At 38.8% G+C, this 26,761-nt stretch overlaps 1 protein-coding gene across 1 annotated transcript in view; it reads right to left on the bottom strand.

Annotated features, from left to right (window-relative positions):
• The window catches only part of DMD (dystrophin), a 3,625,631-nt gene that overhangs the window by 2,399,785 nt on the left and 1,199,085 nt on the right, over nt 1-26,761 (bottom strand). The window contains exons 12-13 of the mRNA XM_082246191.1: nt 14,849-14,999; nt 5,815-5,934 (exon numbers count right to left, since the gene is read on the bottom strand). Of these exons, the coding sequence (XP_082102317.1) occupies nt 5,815-5,934; nt 14,849-14,999 (271 nt within the window). The remainder of the gene's footprint in view (nt 1-5,814; nt 5,935-14,848; nt 15,000-26,761) is intronic.

The following is a 26,761-nucleotide window of genomic DNA, read 5'->3' as shown; positions in this document are numbered from 1 at the left end:
ACCTTGCCCAGTGGTTGTGGGGGTTAATGGATAGGGGGGCTTATTGGAATCTAGAACCCCCTTTAGTAAAACGGGGTCCTCCAGATACCTTTCCCCCCCTACATGCATGACTGTGGGATGCATAGTACCCCTACCCATTCACAAAAAAAGAAGATTTCACCTACAAATAGAGACACCCAAATGTTCGACAAATCCTTTAATAAAAAAAATATAAAGAAAAAAGTTCCCTGTTGTTAAACCATCAAAATCACAAGACCCATCACTGCTAACTTCCCGTAAAGAAACCTGATTACCTGCCACACATGAAGCCTTATTATAGGCATTGATGTAATTCTCCACTCCCCACTCTTTTGCTTACATGGCCAGAGGTTCCTGTCCATGTAAGTCTTGCTTTTCTTGACATTGACATGTATTTAAAATGACTTAGCATATCAAGATTATCAAAACATGCCAGTTGTCCATAGTAGTCTCTTTAAACATATAAATAGCTTCTTAAACATAATGGGGGCCTCTGCAAGTTTCTTGGTGTATGTTGGTGGTCCTTAGTAGCCTCTTACTAAATGTTGATTTCTAGTAGCCTCTTTCAAAATATTATGGTTTCTAATAGAAATAGTCCCAGATAGGACTTTACAAAAAATGTGTGGTATGTGAATGTCTCTTGCATTGGACTTGTTATCTCAATGGTCTGTAGTGTTGCTGGTCCCTGACATTCTCTGGTAGGTCCCTAACAGTTTTTGATAGTCCCTAATAGTTCCTTAGAAACATTTTGTTGGTCTCTGGCAGTCCCTCGATACAAATAGTAGTGTAAATAACACTTTATCACTATCACATCAAAATATTGTGGGGAGCCCAAAATAAATAGTGGCAGAGATGGAACTGCAGCTATTGGTCTAATAAAAGGAGCAGCTGCTTGAATCAGTGTAGAAGAGGCTGTTGGTAGTGTAGAAATCCTATAATTGGCAGGGGACACACTTCTAGGTTCTCAAAAGTTTGGTGTGATGCTGCAACCCATAATAATCATTAAACATATAGAACTTTTTTTGTCCCCTCCCACCAACCCTTTGGTCAGGAACATTCATTGGTAAGGACCCCAAATGGATGGCATCCTGCTAGTGTGGGAAGGTGATTCCCATTCACTTGACAGTTTTGCTGTTTGCATGAACAATATTAGTTATAATCTAAAATTCACTAGCACTTGTCATTCTGATACTATAGATTTCCTATATGTCACCCTACAGGATCATGCAGAGATAGAAGTTGCCTCCTCCTGCACATATCGTAAACCATGTTCGGGCAATGCTACCTTGTATGTCACAAGTTTTCAACCATCCCACACTATCAGGTTGATTTCTGTAGGATAATTTACATAGTCCCGCACAAATTCCTTTACTGCTCTTGCGTTTCATAAGGAGTGTGATATTATCTACATCCGATTAGCACAGAGAGGTTTCCAAGAGCAGAGCATAAGAAGAGGGCTCAGGTTGGCTAGTAGAAAAATAGAGAGGACCTTTTATATTATAGGTCTTTTAAATTGTAATGGGTAAATGTGTAGGTAATGATTGTTTTTATATGTAAAATGTGTGAAGTATAGTAATCTCATTTTATTGTGAATTTTCCTTTACAATAACAATACACCTTATCTTATCTTATTGTAGCGCTGTCCCCATAGGGCTTGCTGTGTGATGACTTCTTGGGCCTCCTCTGATTACCTGCTCATTTAGGGACAGTTCACACATCCATCCTTGCTCCCATTGCTCGTTACTCAATAAACACTCCAGGGGTTTTGGTTTTTATTTGTTGTGGAACTTGGATGGGAGAAGGGAGTAGTGGGATACTCCAAATTGAACTATTAACAGTTGATAAGCTCAACTCTCACTTGGCCTTTACCAGGTTACTTGTGGAAGCAGTCACACTGCTTTAACCGTACTGCAATTGTATGGAAGGATTAAGTCTTCTTGTTCTTTCCAGCACCAGACTACATTATCTTCGGGACACTCTAGCAACCTCTTGACTGATACCCATCCACTGACTCTTCTAGCTGAAGGGATGGACCTCTCAGGACAGACCCCATGACACAGATCTCTACTCACTATATGCAGAATCAGATCATTTCCAGTGTCTCTCTTCCATTCAGCTCTGCAGGACCTCTGGGTTCAGCTCCTCTCTGACTCTCAGGCCCTCAGATCATCCACCTGAGGCCACATGGAAACTTCTACAAAGGAGGGGCAGCCGCCCCCTCCCTCCAGGACCCTGCCTCTCCAGCCCAAAAAAAACATAGCACATGTGTCCTTGGCATTTATACAGTATCCCAGCATGCACATAAGGACATTCCTCTGCCAATCACCAGGGCTGTACTAAATGCCTGTGCAATCATTTGTCATCTTATCTTATCTTATTAGGTGTAAGAGTATTCAATTCATGGCAACAGACCTAGTCATACATCTGAGGATTAAGCTGTCACCTTTGTAACCACATATTCCAGAGAATGTGATCGGCTTGTACAGTTGATTAAGAAGAACCTACCCATTTTATTTTCTGATAGATATTTATTTACAATATTGAAGAGAGGCTGCATATTCTCTAGTCGTCATGCACGTATTTGCATTTTACACGCTGATAAAACACAACCTACATGGCTGTCCTATCCAGGGTGTTTCCTCTGTGACCAGAGTATTTGTAGGTACTGCCATCTCAATTTGCTTATGAAAATTTTCAGTTTTCAGGTCACTGGGGAATAGTTTAGGATTAAAAAAATACATAAATTGTGGTACAAGCTATATGATGTATCTGATTGTTAGTACCTATTGCCATTTACAGTATGTAGGGTGCAATACTCAATTCTTAGGAACCAGGATTGGTGAACATTACTGTGACTCATGAAATCCTAATGTAAAGTTTATTTACAATGCATCGAGACATTTTACGCAACACCATGGAGGAGATTTCTCCTCTTTTAGATTTAGTGATATAAAGCTAGTGAACTTAGCCCCCAGAGGGGAGGGGGTGAATGCCAGCAGGGACTGTTGGAGAGGTAGGCTTGGTGGATTATTAAATTGACGACCAGGGTTCCACGGTTTAACAGGGGTTAAAACTCAGGTGGGACTTGGATTCCCATCTTCGCTAATTCTCCTGCCCCCCCTCTGGTTTTTGCCCTTTCGGTCCTCCCTCTTTTGTCTCCTTCCCCCTCTCCTTTTGTATAGATGGGGGATCAAGTTTCTGCTTTTCACTATGTATTCTTTTTTCTTTTTATTCTATTTTGTCTTTATTCTATACATATTTAAAGTTATTTTTGTCTAGATGACTTCTATTCCTCCTGGTCTGAAGTAAAAATAGCTATGAAGGGGTTAATTAGTTGGGTCTGCTCCTCCTCTTGATTCAGGCGTTATGTGTCTATTTCTTTTCCTGTGTATTTTAAAGATGTTTGTTATGATAAAAGCCCACCCAGGCTGAAACGTGTCAACACTTCTGTGTGGGACTATGTAACCTCTGTCAGAATGCAATAAAGAAGATTTAAAAGCAGTTACCGAGTGATGCCTACTTTCTGTTTGGACATTTCTAGATGGTCTAAGGCTGGTATTTGTCAAAGTGTTGCTATGACAATATGTTTTGGAGCCATTCGCCTTTGTCAAGTCAGACTCTCTGCAGTTTCCCTGATCTATTTCTTCACATGGCTTTGACTCCCACTGTCCAAATCACCAAGTTTAACCCTTTTTATTACCTGAACATAATTAAGTATTGTTCTTTGTGCCTGGTTAGGCATATTTTGCATCTCTGACAGTCACTAGAAACATGTCTATGGTCCCTGGCATTCTATTAAGACATGCTCTTGTAATGTATTTTGAAAATATAGGGAAACATCTCTGACAGCATCTCCCTATTATCCACTCCTATTAGAATTGACCCTACCTGTTAAACTATTCACCTATGCACAAATTTTATTATGTTGTGTTTTGCATGCCACTTTACACTATAAGTTGTTCTCCCGGGGGATATATTTCTGTTGCAGGGGTTGATATATTGCTTATTGCAGAGCATTATAAGGTGTGTTACCAATTAGCATTTATTGATTTAAATGTCTAATATTGTTTGCCGCATTTTGCCAACACCCACAGATTTGCTGAAAATTCACATTGGGATCTATAATTAACACCTACACTGTACACCTCATTCTGTTTTGACTAAACTACAGTATATGGTACTGCAGTATATATTAATCGGTGAAAGGTAATTGGCTCTAAGAACAACTTAATTACTCTGGGCCTTTTCCATGTACATGTAGCATTTGTGGTAATGCACATATGTAGGTATGATGGGCTCACATTTTTTTTCTTTCACACTAAACTGCAGTACATAAATATAAAACAATCTCATTGAAACAGAATAGAATATCTACTAGAAATGTAATTTTTAACAGTAAAATGCAAATTTTTTGTGCATCAAAATGGACAAGTGTACAAATATGCTCTAATCACTGGCAACATTTTCAAATGCACATAAAACTGTGCCAAGTGCACATGGCTGTCATTATAGGGTATCTAGAGCCAACAGTTTTTAAATTTGAATGATATAGGGAAGGGTCAATGTAGGTAGCGTTGTGAACTGCACATTCCATAGTGAACAGAACAGAATGTACAAAAGCAACAAAATTTGGTTGGTCAACATGCTCGTCAAAATAAGACCACAAGATACACATTGAACTAAATTTAAAAAAAGAGACAAACATGGTTGCCATTATACAATATCACATCTGGCTCAATTGTTGCCCAACAACCAGTAGTTTATAATAGCCAATCTGCATTTCCTAGACCATAACTAGTATTTTTTATTTTTTTCCTCTATAACAAAAAATGCAATTTACAATTTATCCACAACACTAACATGTGGCAATAAGTAAGATAACGTGAAAAATGTCTTACTAGTGGACATAAAATTATTTTCACTGTAATAAAGCAGTATTAGTAATATGACTAAAAAACTGAGGTTAAAGTTATCTGTTGCAGAGCAAAATTCTTTAAAAAAAAACTTTTCTCATGCATTTTTTGCTCTTCAACACTTTGTAAAGGCTGTGAAAATTAAATTTACATTTTGGAAATACAAAGATTCTGATTCAAAGCTGAGAAAAAAAATGAGCACAAAATCTAAGTTGCTGCCAAAAGCAACAAATAAAGTTTCATTTCTCATTTTATGGATTAATGAAACCAAATATTTCTGATTGTCACTATGGACAAAAACTGTGTGTTCGTGCACACTTTTTCTTTAAGTATTGTAAAACATCTCAATAGTGATATATATACCATTATTTAGATTTAAAGGGCATCAAGTAAGAATGTTGTTCACTAAAGTGAAATTTGAGTCAGCAAGAAAAAAAAAATGCCCTAACAAAAAGGCCATCACTAATTTGTGGAGTCCCGGCTGCTTCATTTTTCAATTTCTTGTTCTCTTTGTTCTCACTTCATAAGCTACCATATCTACCATTTTATACCCGCATATTACCAGATTGAAATCTATTAGGAAATGCATGCATTAACAGATACTATTGTCAAGTTAGACAAAGATGAAGCCAAATTAGTTATTGCTCTTTTTGACAGAAACTGCATTTTGAACTTCCTGGTAAATAAATTAGTATAAATACTTTAATAATGCAACAATATTATCATCTTAGGGGGAAGTTAAAATATCAGGAGAAATGTATTAGGTATTGTCTAATAGAAATCCCATATTTTTTTGCCTTCAATGCATGACATACTATTTTACATATGCATACTATTTTACATATGCAGACATACAGTATATTTGCATCACTTCTGTACTTGCCTGTAACTTGTCTTCTAAGGCAGCTGTAGCTTTATCTCCACTTGATTCATCCACCACTACCACCATGTGAGTAAGAGAATTTACTCTGACTTGCTCTTGTTCTAAGTCATCCTGCAAAATCTACATAAAGACAAATAGACCATCAGAAAGAAATAGGACTTAAAATGAAAGCATATATAATGTCAAGACATTGTTTTAAAGAGTGGGAATTGGTTAAAACCCCTATAAGATTTTTTTTTGCTGTCGGTGTCCAATTTAGGAATTACCCCTTTTCAGAGTCACAACAAGAAGTTAGAGGAAATCTCACAAAGTGAAATTTTAGACTGTTGCCACCTTATCAGGTATCCCCATTATTATTTGTACAAACAAACTCTGGGCTACTATAAAAGGCCAGGAGTTTGTTTACATGCTGATGCTGCTAGAAAGAATGAAAAGTGGCAATGTCCGTATCTACCCATAAGTTTACAACTGTGAAGAAGAGTATACAGACATAAAACCACAATAATGAGACTTTGCTGATGCTGCTTTCAATGTTATAGGTATGTCAGAGGCAGCGAAAGGATTAAATAATTCATTTTTATATTAGGTAGGTTGGGGAGGGGGGGAATAAAAAAATTTTATTTTCTGCCATCTGTGTCATTCGGGAGGTTTCCCTTCACTTCCTGTCCTGTAGTCCCAACAGAAAGTAACAGAATAACTTTCTAATGTTTGGGATATCCTGTCACAGAGACAAAGCTCCCTGCTCAAAGATTCTGGATTTGCCTTGACTTTCATTCCCAGTAAATCTGGTGATCTGAAAAATGAAAAATCCCTAATAGGGACATAGACAGCAAAAAGTACCTGTCAAAGGTTTTAACCCCTTACCACTTTGCTATTAAAAGCATATTATTGCTGACCCTCATTCTGCTGTATACTGCATTATGAGCATTGTGTCTTAAGACTTCAGAAGTAAGTGTTGCATACTGTAGTTACATTGTTAGCAAGGTTGAAAAAATACACATTTTTTCTTGTTATGTTACTAAAATTGATATTGGAATCTGATTGCTTGATGTAGTAAATATCAGGCAGTCCCTGCATTACTGCTCATCAGGCAGTAGCATATGTAAGGTTGTATCTGTAATGAAAGCAGACACCTTTGAAAATTAATGGTGGTAATTAAAATTTTTTGTGCATCAATTTTTTTTGTAAAATATGAAAGATGAGATTGCAAATTGTAAATTGATACCCAATTTGTCAAACCTAAAATTGCATGCGCCCATAAAATGGTCACATATATGTTTTATATTTTTTAGAGGAGATGCTTTAAAATCCCCTACAGGTCATCAATTTAGAATTACTCGGGAGCTCTGGTACTATAAACTTAATTATTTACATTTTTTATTAATATTTTTTTTACTTAAAATTTTTTTATCATTACATCCCCTGTATTATGATTTTTTGGGAGATTTTTTTCTTTAATGAGAGTTTACAAAAACCCTGATGTCTCGCCTGCTCAATGAAGCCAATAGAATTCAGATCACATTTCATTGACTTCTTCCCAAGTCATACTGGCTGGGAAAAGTAAAAGGAAGGCCTTGAAGTGACTTTTTACATGTCAATTCCAGGTCAGCAAGAAGAAAGGGAAGAGCAGGGGGATGTTTGTTCAACTTCCTCCACTCTACGCAGAAGCAACTGCTATGCCAGTCAAATGCGGAGCTCAGGATACATGGTGGGGGCACACGTACAGGGTGGATGGTGTTTCTGTCGGTGTTTGGAAACAATCTGAGATTAAATGTGCTTAGAATTTGTTTATGACATGTAAGAGTGTTTAGGACATTTACAGTGTAGCTGTTGGTCAACTGAAGATCAATAATTACTGAAGATCAGAAGCACTTTATATGCATTCCAATAGTAATACCAATATTGCTAATAATATTAGCTGACCAGCCAAAAAATTAGTTTTTACCACTGGCTGGTGGCCTGTGCAGGCACTACAATGTACTTGTATGTTGCTCCGTTCATGCAACTGCTATTTCTACCAGACACAGCAGATTGTGGTGTTCGATATTGGGCCACTGTGATCAGTGAAGATACCAGGTGATCTATGTGCAATCACATGTCACCTAGTAAACAACGGCCATTAATAGAATCCATTCATGTCATCATTGTTTACTACTGTGTAATTTGTGATAGGTCAACAGTAATCACATGGTACCTGGCCAAATTACAGCCCCCTGTTCCATAGGATAGCTGTGGCCAATCACAACATCAAAATAGTAAACAATCAGTCATGAATGAAAGTCAAATATAAAGTGATCATCACTATACAATTACAGTGTTTAAAAAAAGTTTAAAAAATGTAATAAAATTATATTTAATTGCATTTTACATACTGTCACCAGTCAGTATTCCTGATCATAGCCATGCCAGTCATATGAGGACACTGTACTGCACTGGTGAAAAAATATAGGAGCAGATCAATACTAACATCTGAAGGACCCCTTTGGTTAATCTGATCATTGCCTATGTGACCTTTGATGACTCTGATCATTGGCTATGTAACCTTTCTAAAAATATATAGTCCATAATCTCCGGTAAGCACTCTATATATTAGAGGTGGAGGTTTTACACAACAGATGTTGATTGCTGTTGGTGTTGGATTACTTGGAACACATTTTTAAAGAAGATTTTTTTTTCACCCACTTTACTCATTCACATGGACTTTATTTCTGTCACTGATTTACATTTAGTAATGTTCTATATGGTATAAGCACAGTGCCGATTTTGTTTAGCTTTTGTTTAATACCTTGGACTGTCTACTTTCCAAAAAGGTGTAATTTGGGGGGTATGTTACTGTCCTGGCAGTTTCGAGCCTCAAGAAATGAAAAAGCCAGTCAGTACACCAGGACTGATCAATTTTCAAAGACATATATACCAAAGTTTGTGAACTCTATACCTTTTACGCAGACCAAATAATGTACGCTGATTTGGGTTATATTTACCCAAAAAATGTAGCGGACTGAATTTTGGTCTAAATTTATGAAGAAAGATTATATGTTTGAAAAATGTTATAACAGAAACTTATAAAAAATGTGTTTTTCAAACTTTTTTGCATTTTTTCATTTACATTGCAAAAAAAAAAAAAAAAAAACAGTGGATAATAAATGCCACCAAAAGAAGCTCTATTTGTGTGAAATTCATTTTGGTACAGTGTTGCATGACCAAACTATTGCCAGTTAAAGTAACAGTGCTGATTAGTAAAAATACCCTGGTAACAAAGGGGGTAAAACTTTCGGAGGTCAAGTGGTTAATAAATGAACCAGAGTAACATAGTACACTTTACACATCTGTGTAATTATACCTCATTATGTGAGTATATTTCTAATGATGGAAAAGAGAAATTGAACTAAAGTGAAACTGAACTAAAAGAAACATGAGACATTTTATATAAATAGCTTATGCCATGGAACACAGAGGAAACAACTGTTTCTTGCTTTTGCTGCTATGAGTAATATCTTATTCAAACCATTTATTGCCAGCATGACTACATTTAGTAATTTAGTAGTTATCTGCTTGTGTTAAACACAATCTTTCCATTTTGTAATAAATGAAAGTAATAGAACTAGGCTAGACTGTCTAATTATCTTTTCTGTCAAAATACAATCTCCCTCCTGTCTCACACAATTTATGTAAAAGGTGGGGATGGACAAAAAAACTCAAAAATTAAAGAGGAAGTCCATTCATGAAAGATAAAAAGGATTTCCAGGCAGCTACAATAGCTACTAATGAACTGTAGAATCTTCTTCCTGTACTTAAACTCCTTTCTGTTCTGTCAGGTTCTTTTATGCTATACGGCCGCTTAACCGGCCGTTCTTTTTGCTATGCAGCCCCTGTTTGCTACTGACACATTCTCTAATTCTATGCAAATAAGTGTCTACAAAAGGAGATATGTTTTTTTGCAAGACAGGCTGTTAACTGAACTCATCACCCACTGGGGTTTAAAGTATTACATGGCTCTTGATTTAAGTAAAACTATTGCGAAAACATTATTATAAGAGATTAAAGTATAATTACATATTTTTTTTTATTTTATTTTTTTTATACAATACTTGTAAAAAAAGTTAGAGACAAATTGTGCATGCATGTCTACCTGCACACATTTCTTCCCTGTGGCTGCTTTAAAAACACACCATCGTGTTACCTTTTCTGTGAGCTGATGAAAGAGCTACATCAAAGGGAAATGATGTCATCTCCAGCAACTACTTTCATTTGTTTCCAGCAACTAAGGGGTTGATTTACTAAAGGCAAAAAGAGTGTTCACTTTGCAAGAGAAGTGGCACTTTGCAAGGGAATTACCCCCAGAGTCTAGCAAATGAGGTGATGCTCCAATGACCTAAACCATTTAATATGTACAAGCAAGCTACAAAATGCTGTTTTTTTTATTTCCTTTGCACGTGATTGGGGATTTTTTGCTTAGTGAAATTTTACCAAATTCACTAAGCTCTGGGGAAAATTCTCCTGCACAGTGCAACCTACCTTGCAAAGTGAACAGTCTAGTTTGCTTTAGTAAATCCACCCCAATGTATGAATTATGGCAGTTCTAACACCACACTATCACACAGAGAAAGCAGGTGCTATAGGGCCCTGGCTTATATTTTTGTATTGTGGCCCAGGGCAGGTTAGCCATGCTGTATTATAGTGAACCTCTTCTCTATTTAAAACTTTTAACACCACATAATGCCTGCTTTTAAAGTGGTTGTAATTTTTTTTTATTAATACTTATCTGCTTTGTACAATGATTTTGCACATAGTGGCCCTGATCCTCCTCTTCCCAGGTCCCCCTCTGGTGCTGCTGGCTCCTCCTCTTCTTCATTTGTCACCATAGGAAGCTGCTTTCTATGGCGGCATGTGTGGCCTCAATCCCAAGCTGGGCTGTGTTTTTCTATTGATACACACTGTGCTGCTCAACCCCTCCCCCACTCCCTCCTCACTGGATTTTATTTACAGCAGCAAGAGCCAATGGCTCCCACTGCTACCTCCATGTCCAGCGAGGAGAGAGGGGATGCTCTTGGGCACAGGACTAGATCAGGATTAGGCTCAGGTAAGTATTTAGGGGGGGGGCTGAACGTAGAAGGCAAAAAATCTTAGGCCTTCAAAACTACTTTAACTTTAATGTCTTTGGTACCCCAATCAGATTTTGTTTGGAAACTAACATTTTCTCACTTCAAGACTGTGGGAGTCCCACCAACTGACGTTCCACTGCCCAGTAAAAGAGCCCTTATTGGCCACTACAGCAATCTCATTGAACAGGGGAAAAGCAGTTAGTGGATTTTAGCCATGAAGTTATGGTAAAACAAGGCCCAATAACTAAATAAACAACATTAGAGAGGGGCACAGAACAAACTTTTCTAACTAAATATAGCTGTATTTGCTTCTTTGTAGCATATACAAAATTTTGAACTAGGGCAGAAGTTCACTTTACCAGTATATGGCATTTGCAAATTCAATATTTATTATTTGTAGCACAATATCTATTCCCAATGGAACACATTTCCAGCTACTGAAGGTTTAAGCCTAGTACACACTGCTATTTATTTTTTCATTCAACGCAGCAGGCTGAACGAAAAAAAAAAAACGACAGCTCAGGACGGAGCTGCTGTACTAACAGTCAAATGTTAGTCCAGTGAGCTCCCCTTCTGTTCTATCGTATTCTGGCAGGACACTCTGGTTCTGCTGGTCGGTCAGCAGACTTTGGTGGCCATGCCCCTTCAACAGAAGCTGGTTGAAAGGTACATATGGGCCGAATGTCGGCTGTTTTCTATTGAGCCAGCTGATGCTGAATGACATTCGGCCGAATATCTTCTGGTTTCTATTGAACCAGCCGACGCTGCTCAAAAATTGGCCCGCGTGTATGGGGCTTAACTGTCAGTCTGATACCACTTGTCTCAGAACATACCACTGCCCTTTTTTACTATGCATAATCCCGTTAACAATAAGTTTACATCTTCTTCCTTTGCTTTCACCTCCTGTTGTGCCTTTAGAAAAGAAAGTAAAGCAAGCTCTTCAAAAAAGAACACAGACAGTAAAAAAAAAAAGAAAAATACCAAAAGCTTTGTGTTTTAACCTCTTGCTGACTGTCCCACGTACATTTACTGTGGATCAGAAGCTCCTCTGCGCAGAATTACATACAGGTACATGATTCTGCACTTACGGGTCTGGGGTGCGCACGCTCTGCCGAGGACCCGCTGTGATTGGACACAGCAGGAGCCAATGAGCGTGTCAGGTGGACTCAATATCCACTGGCACCCAGCGTTTGCTTAGGAAAGAAGCAGAACGGCGGTCTGCCATAAACAAGGCAGGTCACCATTCTGTCAGTAGGGAAGGTAGTGATCTTGTGTTTCTGCAGGAAACACAGAAATCTGCCTACCCACAGTACAAGCACCTCCCCCACAGTTAGTAAACACTCCCTAGGCACACATTTAACCCTTTGATCTTCCCTGATATTAACCTCTTCCCTTCCAGTGTCATTAGTACAGTGACAGTGCCTATTTTTTTAGTACTGATCACTGTATTAGTGTCATCGGTCCCCAAAAAGTGTCAAAAGTGTTAGTTAGGTATCCGATTGTCTGTTGCAATATTGCAGTCCTGCTATAAGTCGCTGATCACCGCCATTACTAGTAAAAAAAAATAAACAAGACTCCATAAATATATCACATCATTTGTAGATGGCACAAACCAATCAATATAGGCTTATTGGAGTTTTGTTTTTACCAAAAATATGTAGCAGAATACATATTGGCCTAAATTAATAAAGAAATCAGATTTTTTACATTTTTTATTGGATATGTTTTAGAGCACAAAAAATAAAAACCGCAGAGTTGATCATTTACCACCAAAAGAAAGCTCTATTTGTGGGAAAAGGACATACATTGTATTTGGGTACAGCGTCACAAAACTGCGTAATTGTCAGTTAAAGGAACACAGTGCCGTATCACAAAAAAATGGCCTGGTCATGAAGGAGGGTAAGCCTTTCGGAGGTCAAGTCATTAAATATTAAAGAATTTTTTTTCTAAAATCCCAAAAAAGGAGGTTCTCCAAAAATCAATACATTTTTTAATATTTGGTAATGCACCAAAAAGGGCCAGAAACAATACCCTATAATTTTTATAGAAGAATGAGTGTGCCCTAACAAAACACAACTAAAGTATGCAGGTAAGGGAATGAGTGGGGCTCAGTCAAACAAGCCTAAAATATTAGCACAAAAGTGGAGACAGGTATTAACCAACAGGCATCACTTTTTCTTTATGGAAAATATTTCATTAGAAAACGTAACTGTTTCAAATAACCTAAGATGACTTTGATATTTCATAAACTAATAAAACAGAAAGCCTACTGTTTTTAGAAAAAGTAAAATTATAAAGATGCATTTACAAAACAGCAGAACTCAGCTTTATTTCTGAAGGTTATCTTTCAGTTAGAATAGTGGTAACGGACCAGTTGTTTCTATGATGCACAAACAAATCAAGGTCAGCTTTGTTAGAGCCAAAGTGTCTTTGAAACTGACTAAAAAGATATAGCAATGCACTAGGAAAACTTAGGAGATCGGCTAATCCTAAACAACAATTTAATCAATCAGTAACATATGAAAATTTATTATACTGGCTTTTTACTATGAATGTTATATAGCCCAGTTGTGAAATTCAAAAAAGCCAAATTTATAAAAATGTATGTTTTTATTTTCCATAAAAGGTTGATATTGAAGAGTTAGTTGACCCAAAAGTATTATTTTAGTTATTGGTTAAACCACTTAAGCCCCGGAAGATTTTACCCCCTTCCTGAACAGGCCCTATTTTGCGATTCGGCACTGTGTGGATTTAACGGACAATTGCGCGGTCGTGCAACGCTATACCCAAATAAAATTGATGTCCTTTTTTTCCCATAAACAGAGCTTTCTTTTGGTGGCATTTGATCACCTGTGTGATTTTTACTTTTTGCGCTATAAACAAAAAAAGAGCAACAATTTTGAAAAAATAACAATATTTTTCACATTTTTTTATATGAAATTCCCCCCCCCAAAAAATGTAAAAATCAAAATTTTTTAACATTTTAGGCCAATTTGTTTTCTGCTACATATGTTTGGTAAAAAAATTGCAATAAGCATATTTTTATTGGTTTGCGCAAAAGTTATTGCGTTTACTAACTAAGGGAAAGATTTCTGTCATTTTTGGTGTTCTTTTTTTAACGAGTAATGGCGGCGATCTGCGTTTTTTTTTGCGGGACTGCGACATTGCGGTGGACAGATTGGACCCCTGACTAACATTTTTTGACACTTTTGGGGGTACCAGTGACATTACTACAGTAATCAGTGCTATACATATGCACTGTTACTGTAAAAATGACACTGGCAGGGAAGGGGTTAACTTTATTGGTGATGCAGGGGTTAAGTGTGTCCCTAGGGGCGTGCTTCTTACTGTAAAGGGGTGTGGCTAGTGATGTAACCACAGAGACATACGATCCTACATTGCAGGATCGTATGATCTCTGCAGTTAGATCAGGGAGAATGACAGGCGGCTTTGTTTACATCAGCCGCCTGCCTTTCTCCCTCTCTAGCAGGAGATCGCGAGTGACCGGCGGACATTGGGTCTGCCGGTCACATGCGTGGACTTGTTAGGGAACAAGCGGGGCGGGAGCACGCCTCCGGCGGCGCGCGCTCGTCCCCTAGAGGCTCTCAGGCTAGCGACGTAGTACTGCGTCACTTTGCCTGTACGGGGCTGACCGCCACAGTAAATAGTCGTGTGGCGATCGGCAAGTGGTTAAGACGTAGTATGTAGTATTAAGTCAGTGCCCGTAACTTCCTTTATGTCTTATACTGACATAAGAAGTTTTTTCTGAGTTCCTGCTTACATTTTATTATTCCAACTCTTTCTGGTGGATTCTCCAGTAAATAAAATGGATTAAAAATCCAAAAGAGAGAGTAAGAGTTCTTTATGACTGCAGCAGGAGTCCTTGAGAAATATTAGAAAATGTACAGTGGTTGTTATACAAGAATCCAAACCTTATGTTCTTCTATTCGGCTCTTTATATCATCCAAGTCAGGACCCAACATTTCCAAATCCATTTTCTTAATCCGATTCTCTGTTTGTGAAAGCCAATCACTTAACTGTTGAAGCTGTTGATTTTGCAGGTCCATCAAAGCTTTATGTAAACTGAAATGAGAAAAAAAAAAAAAATAAATATTAACAATTCTTTTGCATATTCCTCTAAACACACACATGCAAAACTGTTCTGCTTTTAAATTGTTGTGTAACCCCTGGTAGTAAAATAAATTAAATTAGGACAAAAACAATACTGTATTTTCTGCAGTCTATCATTAGCATTAACACAGCAGTTTTCTTGAGTCCACCTAATAACATATTTTTTTAACCTAATGATCCTGACAATTGATACTTTTATTTTGCACATTCTGTTATAGGATGACAGCACTGTTCAATCTGCAGGGAAGTTACTGCAGCATTGACACCCTGTGCATAGGACATTAAGTTTTAGATGAAATTAGGTCATTTTGCTGCCAAAGTCAGCAAAACGGTAACTATATTGTTTATAGATAACTGTTGTAACTGGAAATGAATATCACATTAAACAACATTGACTTTACTTTAACACATGCACAGTGTTCGGTGTAGATTTTCAAGTTTTGGTAGATGAGTTTTGTTTTTTTTAAGACTTAGGATTACAAAAAAAAAAAAAAAAAAAAAAAACATTATACATTTTATGAAAGCAGAGACCCTGTAGAATCAAATAGTGCCAGTTGCCATGTACTGTATTTTTCAAGTGATATTTGTGGTACTATTTATCGAATCTACATTTTCAGTAAAAAAAAAAGAAAAAAAAATACACTTTCATTAAGTTTAGTACACACAAACACAATATGATGCCCAATGTTATGGCCCAATATAAAAGACAAGGTTGTGTTGAGTAAACAAATACTTGCAGTGAGGAAAGATTAGAGGAACAGTAATAATTCCCTAAATGAGATTAAGGGGGAAAATGATCACCATGTACAAATACATAAAGGGTCCATATAGTGAATTTTGTGTTGAGTTATTTACTTTAAGTTTATCACAGAGGACAAGGGTGCACTCTTTATGTCTAGAGGAAAATAGATTTAATCTCCAAATACAGAAAGGTATTCTTCACAGTAAGAGCTGTAAAAATGTACAATAGACTTCAAACAGAGGTGGTTCTGGCCAGCTCAGTAGATTGCTTGAAAAAAGGCCTGCATTATTTACTAAATGTGCAAAAAAATATATACAATATGTATATATTAACGCGCCAGGGAGATTAAATCAGGATCTGGTATATATAAATAAATAAATATATATGTGGATAAATAAAGTGATTATTAGTTTAAATAAATTATTAAATTAGTTGCAGCTGCTATGTAAAGTGCGGGTGCTAGTATTGAAAGGAAAGTGATCACATTAGTGATAACTATAGCGCTTGCAGTATCCCCTAATGGGAAAAATATAAATCACAATAGTGCTGAATAATAAATGTAAAAGTGATGCTCTCAAATAAATGCACTGATAAATAGACAAATAATAAATAAGTAGATAAATAAATAAACCACTCATAAATATAGTCCTTCACAGTGTGCAGTGATAAAAAACTTTCAGTGTGTCATAAATGTTAAATATAAATAATAAAAGTCCAAACAAAGCTGAGATGATAAAAAAGTGCTGGTGCTCGTTGTTTAATCCCTTGGTGCTTCCTTCACCGTGAAAAATAAATGAAATGCCCACTCACTAAATGCTGTGGGTTTTATATGTCTTACGACATTAAAACCATCTGTGCTTAATTAGGAGATCCTTCCCGGTTCGGATAGCTCTCCCTGGGTCTTTGCAGCCACTGCGGGTTATGCCCCATACACACGTGCAGATTATCTGCAGACTTTTGTCTGCAGACTTACCTTTTCTATGTAGTGCAAGGGCCTGCCGGATTGCATACAAATTGAAAGTGTTTAGGTTTGACCTCATATTATATGGTTTTGGTAAGTCTGCAGACAAAAGTCTGCAGATAATCTGCACGTGTGTATGGGGCATTAGACTTCCACCTCGGGTATGTCCCCTCCAGCCACGATCCCAAACTTGGAATGTGCCCCACCTGCAAGTCACCTCCAATCACAGCCGTGATGGGGAAATAAAAAACGGATAGTGTGGTATTGTTTCCAATATTTTATTCACACACCCCATGCATTAACAACGGTAAAATCCATAAAAAATTCCAGCAGGTGATAAAAAGGTGCTCATCCAAAGTTCAAAGTAAACAGCACAATCGTGAGGTAAACGTGGTCAGTCAAAACAATACAGGCAAACGGATAGGACCGTCATACGTTGGACACAGAGAGTGGAGAGCGGTAGTTCCGGTTTGCGTTCCACTCGAGTGCGTATGACGTCACGGCGTGCGTTCCACCTAACGCGTTTCGTCATTGGCTAGACGTCTTCAAAGACATGTGAAAGACACTTCTGTGGGGTCCTGTGAAGGCATTGTACATCTGTGAATTGTGAAGTTCTCTCTCCCTGCTAAGGAATGGGAGGAATGTGACTAGGAACCATCATTTACGCCCAGCGCTGTTTGCTCGTATGCCTGTTTGACCACTCTGTGACAGGAGGGTCAAAAGTTCCGGTAAGAGGCTACGGGTGTCAGCACAGGGTGTAACTCATCTCTCTCACTATTCACTGGTGATTGGCTGATTGGATCGGGTCCTTTCTTTCTACCTGCAGTTCTACTCCATTAGATTGTTCATGGACTGTATTACTGTGATAGATTGTTTAATATATGTCTGGCGCAGCTCCTAATATACTTCTATTAATTTATATGGACTGTGATCTTCCTATTGAGCTAGCAGCCTTGTGTACATATATTTTATATTGTCTTAGTATTTTTCTGTCTTAAGCGCAAATATCATTCCCTTTTTTATTTGTATCAATAGTTTAATGCCTCAAAAGATTTTTTTCTAGCCCAAGATCATCAAGATTGGTGCAGATAGCCTCTGCTCGTCTCTATTTTTTTTTAAAGATATATGTATTGGTTTTTTATTTTACAATATTAATATTAATAAATACATATTAATACATATTAATAAGCACTTATTCAAATAACATAACAAAAAAAGAAAAAAAGCAAGTAACAATGAACCTAAAAGGATCTCACTGGTCAAAAAAAAAAAAAAAAAATTGGCACACACAAATCCAAGATAATGACTCCAGTAATAGGACAATTCACTCCAGTGCAAGAAAAAGGAAAACATGTTGCAATTATACACACAGAATAAAAAATGTTTTTTTTTATCAAGAACCCAGATCTAAAGAGGCTAAGGTGTGAGGAAGAGAGAGCCCCATGCCCCATATCTTATCAAATAATTTTGGCTTTTTTCAAAAGTAAGCCTATATAAGGGAGGGAGTCATTAGTGACCTTAAGCCATTGGTACAATGCTGTTACCGTAGACCCTTTCCAAGACAGTAAAATTACCTTTTTGGCATAGAAAAACAAAATACGCAAAAGTTGTTTAGCATATTTAGAAAAGGACAGGTCCACAAAAATGCCTAAGATGCAGTTTTTAGGATATAGGACTTTAGGAAGACCCAGTGCAGAGGAAATAAGGAAGCCCATGTCCCATCAAAACCCCTGGACCAAGGACAGGAACCAGAAGCAATGGAGGAAGTCAGCTCCTGAAACAATTGGCGTCCGAGCATAAACCCATTCTGTGAAATCTAACAGGAGTAAGGGGAGATTGCTGACAAATTTTAAGCTGAATAATCCTGTCTTTCGAATAAATAACAGAAGTCTTGTAGGTGTCACTAAATTTAGACAAGTCAGATTCAGCAAATGATATGTCCAATGAGTTCCATCCAACCTGTGCAGCGGGGAACCTAGTTAGAATCAGTCATGAATGCAGAGTAATAAGTGGAAATGAATTTGGTAGAGTCAGAGTGGTGTAGCATTTTTTACTAGAGGAGTCACACAAAAGGGATTATCTAGGGAGCTAAATTGATAGCATAACGTAACTGGTAATAATAGAATAAATAGTAAGGAGGTAGATTAAATTCTTCTTTTAAAGAAGAAAAGGATTTGAAGCATGCACATTCAAAATATTGTGTAGGGTTTCCATTGAAGAGGCAATAGTAGTGTTATATGGATTATCAGAAATAGGATGCAACCAGTCATGGATGGGTGCCATTTGGGATGCCAAGTAATATATATAAAAGTTGGGAAAACCGAGTCCCGCCAACTGAGTGGCATCCATAAACCCTCTAATGCTATCTTGGGAGACCTATGGTGCATTAAAAATGTCATAAAGACAGTATCAATTTGTTTCAAAATAGATTTAGGTATCCTACTAGGGGAGTTGGCCAAAGTGCACAACAATTTAGGGAAGTAAATCCTTTTAGGAATTTTAGCTCTTCCCATGAAGTTCAATGGTAAATCCATTAATTGCCTGGTTTGATATTGTAAATGGAATATCAATGGACACACAGTATTAGAAATGTAGGAACGTAGCAGCAATTGAACTTGAACACCCAGGTATCGGAATTAAGTGACTACCGGCAACCTGGAGTCCGGTTGAATCACTGTTATGGCCGCGTGATCTAAAGGGAATAAATTAGATTTGTTCTAATTCACCCTAAAACCAGAAAAGTCTCCAAAAATTGTGATTTCCTGTAATAAAGCATCAAGATATTCACATAGGTAAGCCAGGTAAACCAGAGTGTCATCCTCATAGAGAGAAATACTCTCCTCAATGGTATCAATGGGAAAAACCTGAATGGCAGTTGAAGTGCGGATACGGATGGCAAGTGGCTCAATGGCCAGGGCAAATAATAAAGGGATAGCGGGCACTCCTGCCAGGTACCCCATTATATAGGGAGCATTTCAGTACCATGGGAATTTACTCTAATTCTAGCTATCAAAGCAGTGTACAAAAGGCATATCCATGAAATTATACAAGGGCCTAGGCCATAGTGTTGTAAAATATGGAAGAGTTATGGCCATTCAACACTGTCAAAGGCCTTGCAAGTGTCTAAAGAGTCGTGTGGGTATTGCAAATTCTGAAATAATCTATGGATGTTCATTCTATTAGATAAGTATTGCAATTTCACCTGGGGTGTCCCCAATGGAAGGAGAGGTAGGAACATAGCCAAGTAAGGACAAAAGAGATAAAATAAAGTTTAAGGAAAAAAACAAACAACACCTATAAAGCAGTACGATAAAGAACAGCAATGTCCCACCTTGAACCACGCCGCTTGTCCCTCCTAGTAGTCACTTCTACAGAGCTTAAAGAGGAGCTCCAGGCTCCTTTAGAAAAAAATTAAAGGTCAGCAGCTAGAAATACAGTATTTATATCTGCTGACTTTTAATATTAGGACACTTTTTCAATCGGCTTTTAGGTGCAGCTGCTGCCATACCCACTAAGGGGAAACTGGCAGTGAAGCCTTGTGGCTTCACAGCCAGTTCTCTACTGCACATGTGCAAAGCATGCTGTGCTCTGTGAATGGGATGGCTGCAGGGAAAGGAATAAACTTCCGGCTGAGTTTGCCTGTCAAAACCAGATACCTGCTCCCCTTCAAAAGGTGCCAAATAAAATGGCAGCGGAGGGGGGGGGAGTCAGACAAGCAGAGCTTCCCCTTTTGGGTGGGGCTCTGATTTAAGCCCCAATAACCAAATAGAGAACAAAAAAATAAATAAAAAACAAGTGGGAAGCCCACAAATAGGTCAGCGGGTGCAGGGACGTCCTTTAGACTCTTCCAGGAGCTCAGGGATTCCCCCAAACGAGTACTAAACTCCATAGCAGGAGAATAGTAGGATCAGTTCGTAAATCCAGTGGTGATCCACTATATCAATTAAAGTACCTCTGCCATGAAATCTGGAGATATAGATATAGTTTTACTGTTGTAGCAGAGTACCCCTTTTTCTCTTGCCAGATGAAGGTTGGTCAGTTTATCATGGAAGTTGAGAATCCGCGCGATAATGGAGAGTGGAGGGGAGCCCGATGGAGGAGGGCGTGGTGGTGTGTGGTGAACTCTTTCAATAAGGTAGGAGGCAGGGAATCAGCTCCAAGTGCCTCTTGCAGCCAGGTACAATAAAACTGCTCTGGGGGAGCTCCCTCAGAGCGCTCTAGAATATCAACAAAGTGAAGATTATTTCTGCAAGAATGGTTTTCAGAATCATCTAATTTAGCCTTAGGAGCTGCCATGTCATCTGTAGCAGAGCACACTGTGGCAGATAAAGTGTGTACAGTGTCTTCCAGGAAACTAATGGGTTCTTCAGCTGCCCCTGTCCTCTCCCACAGGTTTTGCCCATTCTCCTTCATCATAAAGAAATCAATATGGATGATTTCTATTTGGGCAGTGAGCTTGGCTTTACTGCATGATGTGAGTAAGGGTAGGCTCAGCAGGCTGGGAGTCAGGGTCTTCCTTGGTGTCAATAGGTGATGGAGAGTGCAGGGGAGCATGAGAGCTTGATTGTAAAGCAGGAGAGTCCAGAGGAAGTTCATTCACCAGCAAAGAGGAGTCAGCCTGGGAGAGAAGCGACGCAGGCAGTGCAGGTATAGAGAGGGCTGGAAATTTACCCCCATCTTGCCACTGGAATCGCGCCAGCTTCTCAGCCATCAATGGGGCGTGGTCTGCATGATTTTCACCTTTGGAGTCATAGGAGGGTGCCTGCTACCAGTGGGAAGGCCACTGGAAAGGTGAAGGTGAGTTCAACTGCAGGATGTCTGAGAGGATTGCTTGGGAAAGCCAGAGCCTTTTTATTATACTGCCGCTCAGCCCGCCATCAAGCCCCTTTGCTCACCTCTCATTTTAACATACAATGCCAGTACAAATTTTCAAATTCAATCGCCCATGCATAGTGAGCACAACAATTAACTGCCAATGTACATATCACCTATATAGTTATTAAAATAATAATTGTAGTAGAAATAACTGATATAACCCATCATTTCATAAGTATGATACAGCGTATATACCGTAATCACACAATCATATTCTGCTAGACTAGATCAGCATCTGTCTCTGAATTCATCTGCCTTGTTGATTTTCTATATACAGTACATTTATGATCTGGATACCTAGAGGAAGCAGATGGAGAAACAGGTTGATGAGGTAGTAAGTGATAGATTTAGCTCTGATCAGGAAATCATCAGCCACAGAATGGAATAGATTTTAAAGACAAAGTTTAGCATAGTTGCAGTGAGTGTATACTGTGAGCTATTTTGTAGTGTACCATAACACATTTTTTTAGTTGAAGGTCGCATTTGTTTTTACATGCCTGTTTTTGTTTATTTTTGTGATTGCACTATACAGTAGGAATTAAAGCCTGATCATGTAAAATGGATACATCACACTTACATGCATAATAACACACTACACATAGAACCAAAGTATACAAAATAATAAACATTTTACAAAATAGTATTACAAGTATTTTTATTTTACATGTTAACCCCCTAAAATACTGTATATTTCCTTTAAAGGTAAATTAAACTCTAACACTGCCCTCGGGGTGGGGGTGAAATGTGTTGAGGACATTTTAGTTTTAGACCTGTGGGGATAAGGGCTGCATCAAATGTGAGTGATATAATATGAAATTATTTAGGTACACATTTTTTGTGCATTTATTTTTTTCTTTCTAATGATGCTGCCCCATGCTGTTAACAGCTTAAGAAACAGATGGCTCAAAGAAAGTAATGCTCAAATTTTGTTTCCTTGTACTTAAAAAAAAAGTATCAAGATTAAATAATAAAAAAACACACAAAAGAAAATAAAATTACCAAATGCCACCCGTGAAAGAAATACCTAATTTTTTTAAATGAAAGCCTTGCAGCAAAAAAAGTTTTTTCGTGACAGCTTTTTGGATGAGACAGTGGTTAAAGCAACCATTGACCTCAAATCAACCACAAAAATAAAAGGAAAAAAAGGCAGTAAAATGGTTGATTACCCAAAAAGCTACCATTCAGGATTAGAGTACACTTTCCTAACTGACCCTAATTTCTCCCTATGTAGTTTCCAAGCTTTTCCTATACTTTCTCTACAACAACTTCAAATTCACTAATACTATGGCTGCTCTGCTCACTTTCATAGACTTAACCAATATTCCCTTTATTGTCTCTTCTAAGCCTGTTGGTCATAGTTCTAAATGCATGCAATGCATTATGATTTAAAGAAGAAAAATCCCCAAGTAAATCTCTGTTGCTGGATCCCATTTTCTCTCTATAATGGAATGGTACATGTCATCCCTATACTTTATTTTGTTACTACAAATGAATAAAAATAAACGCTCAACCTCAGGGCTTTTTTAACAGGAACGTGGGGGAAAGCAGTTCCGGCACCTCCAGCACTGAATGTATGTAATTGCAAGAAGTGGTGGGTGTCCTGGATGGTCTTTTGTTGCTGGCTGCTTGGGGATCTATTGTTGCTAGGGGAATCTATAGCCATAGGGAGGTATATTGTTGTTGGCGGGGATCTATTGTTTCTGGTGGGGGATCTATTGTTGCTGGGCAGAGCTATTGGGCAGAGCTATTGTTGAGGGAAGGGTACTATCTATAGTATGTTGCTGACTACAATAGGCAATAGGTAGGTAGGGGCAGAGACAAGGAGTGACCTGGAAGGAAGGAGTACCTGCACCTATTCTCTGAGAAAAAAAAGCCCTGCCTAACCTACCCAAAAGCAAATTTTGTAGACACTATGTGCTAATCTAGCACCATATATTACAATACAAATCAATTCAAAACTTTTATTATAGATTTGGACAAAGCAAGAAAGGGATAGTCTGTGTCGCCATTGGAAGGATTTCCCCTAAATTCCTGTAGGAGCAGGAGATGATGGAAATCCCCTCCAGTTGGGGTACAAAATGCAGCAAAATAATTTTCTTTTAGTAAAATGGGGAAAGAGTAGGCACTCTATAAGATTTTTGTAATTGTTTGTGGCTTATAGTCCCAGTGACAATCCCTCCCCTCCTTTTTTGTCCAGTTGTCATAGGGGAAGAAATTGAGGTGAAATCTTGCAAGCTGGATTAAAGATAGCAGTAAATACTCAACAGAAGTATTTTGAACTTCCAAAGTGTATTCATAATTAAGGACCTGTTCACACTGGTGCGACATGGTATCAGACTTGTGAGAGCAGAAGTTGCATGACATGTCAAATTCAATGTTTCCCTATGAGAGACACAAGTCGCTCCGACTTTATTAAAAGTTCCTGCACTACTTTGATACGACTTCACTACCATAGAGTATAAAAAGTCACATTAAATTGGATCAAAGTCGGACTGAATTTGCACGGCAAAGTCTAAACGGAAGTCATGCGACTTTCATGTAGGAGTAGTGTGAACCTGGACTTAAAGAAAACATTTTCAGGAGTGATGAGCTTTAAGCTTTGGTCACACAATCAGCAATTTTGTGTATTAATATATTTGTGTATATGATCATCTTCATGGAGAATACTGCATTGATATATGCTTAAAATCACTTTTAAAATAATATACAGTCATCCAAACAGTAGGAAGTAACCCATACTTCATTTACATCATGGATGTTAACCACTTAAGCCCCGGAAGATTTTACCCCCTTCCTGACCAGGGGGTATTTTGCGATTCGGCACTGCGTGACTTTAACGGACAATTGCGCGGTCGTGCGACGCTGTATCTAAATGAATTTGGCGTCCTTTTTTTCCCACAAACAGAGCTTTCTTTTGGTGGTATTTGATCACCTGTGCGATTTTTTGATCACGCGCTATAAACAAAAAAAGAGCGTCAATTTTCCAAAAATAGCAATATTTTTCACATTTTTTTATATGAAATTCCCCCCCAAAAAAATGTAAAAATCTAAATTTTTTAACATTTTCGGCCAATTTGTTTTATGCTTCCTATGTTTGGTAAAAAAATCGCAAAAAAGCATATTTTGATTGGTTTGCGCAAAAGTTATCGCGTTTACTAACAAAGGGAAAGATTTTTGTCATTTTTGTTGTTTTTTTTTTAACGCGTAATGGTGGCGATCTGCGATTTTTTTTGCGACATTGCAGCGGACAGATCGGACCCTTGACTGACATTTTTGACACTTTTGGGGGTACCAGTGACATTACTACAGTAATCAGTGCTATACATATGCACTGTTACTGTAAAAATACACTGGTAGTGAAGGGGTTAACTTTATTTGAGAGGGAGGGGCTGTGTGTGTCCCTAGGGGCGTGCTTTCTACTGTGATTGGCTGTGGCTTCAGATGTATGAACCGTATGATCATCCTTCATACACCGGGGAGAATGACAGGCAGCTTGTTTACCTAAGCTGCCTGACTTTCTCCCTCTCCCCCGCCGATCGCAGAGTGACCGGCGGACATGGGGTCCGCCGGTCACACGCGCGGGGGGTGCGTGACCGCGCGGGAGCGGGAGCGTGCCTCCGGGGGTGCGCGCTCGCTCCCTAGACCCTCACAGGCTAGCGACGTAGACCTACGTCGATTTGCCTGTGAGGGGCTGACTGCCGACGTAGATCTGCGTTAGGCAGTCGGCAAGTGGTTAAAACTTTTGGCTTCTCTGAGCCACATTGAGTGTAGAGAAATTTTTTTGGGCCGCATATAAAATATATAGTATAGTTAAGGTATATAAGTAATAAAATCCGCCACGCATTTCCCGCGCCGGTTGTTAAAAAACGTATTGCAACAATTTACACACACTAATGCACATACCTTTTCTACTTATTTTGCAGACTGCTGGCGGGTACTTCTGGTGCGGTTACTGCTGGTGGCTACTGCTGGCAGGTAATGCTTGTCATGCGGGTACTGCTGGTCATGATGCAATGTTGGGAACTGCTGGAGGAAGCAGCGGCTGCAGTAGAGAGCATAGCCGCTGCTTCCTGTATGGCTCCTGTCACAGGTGGACTGCATTTCATATCACTCTGCCTGTGACAGAGCTGGAACTATAAAGGAAGCAGCAGCTCTGTCACTGACTGTAGACAACCTAAGTCTCCCGTGGCAGCCTGGGGGATCGCACAACACTTTCAGCCTAGTGCATGCCCATCCAATGCAGCCTAAATAGTGCTATCCAATGCAGCTTCACCAGTGCGTGCCCATCCAATGCAGCCTGATCAATGCCCATCCAATGCAGTCTCACCAGTGCATGCCCATCCAATGCAGCCTGATTAGTGCCCATCAATGCAGCCTCACCAGTGCATGCCCATTCAATGCAGCCTGATCAGTGCCCATCCAATGCAGCCTCACCAGTACCCATCCAATGCAGCCTCATCAGTGCATGCCTATCCAATGCAGTCTCACTAGTGCATGTCCATCCAATGCAGCTTAACCAGTGCGTGCCCATCCAATGCAGCCTGATCAGTGACCATCCAATGCAGCCTGATCAGTGCCCACCCAATGCAGCCTCACAAGTGCATGCCCATCCAATGCAGCCTGATCAGTGTCCATCCAATGTAGCCTCACCAGTGCATGCCCATCCCTGATCTGCTTGTAATCCAGCAGCTCTGCCCCCCCCCCTCCTCTCCCCTCCCCTCCCCTCCCCTCCCATCCGAGGCAGCCTCTGCCCACAGTTAGTTGGAAGCCAATGTGGCTGTGCCCCTGACTCATCTTCCTTCCTCCCCAGGAAAAAAATAATAATTGTCAGGGGGCAGTGGGTTGCATTGCCTGCGGTTCCGGGCCGCAGGTTGGACATGCCTGATTTACATCATAGAAAACTGAAAAAAAAAAAAACCCATGAGGTTGTATCTTAATTCACTTCTTTTTTCAATCTTAATGTTGGTTTTCTTTTCACTGTGTAGCAAGTGTTTCTGGAAGCTTATAATCATAACCTAAAGTGGCAAGTATCATTTGTCCTGAGCTCAGAAAATTAAATGTACAACACATTGTCATTGGACAGACTTGAACATAACATTAAGACTGTAATTTTTGTAAAAATTGCTCACCTAAAGA

The sequence above is a fragment of the Pelophylax lessonae genome (genome assembly GCF_965119305.1).
Source record: "Pelophylax lessonae genome assembly, chromosome: 2".
Classification (NCBI taxonomy): domain Eukaryota; kingdom Metazoa; phylum Chordata; class Amphibia; order Anura; family Ranidae; genus Pelophylax; species Pelophylax lessonae.
This window is presented reverse-complemented; position numbering and strand designations above follow the sequence as displayed.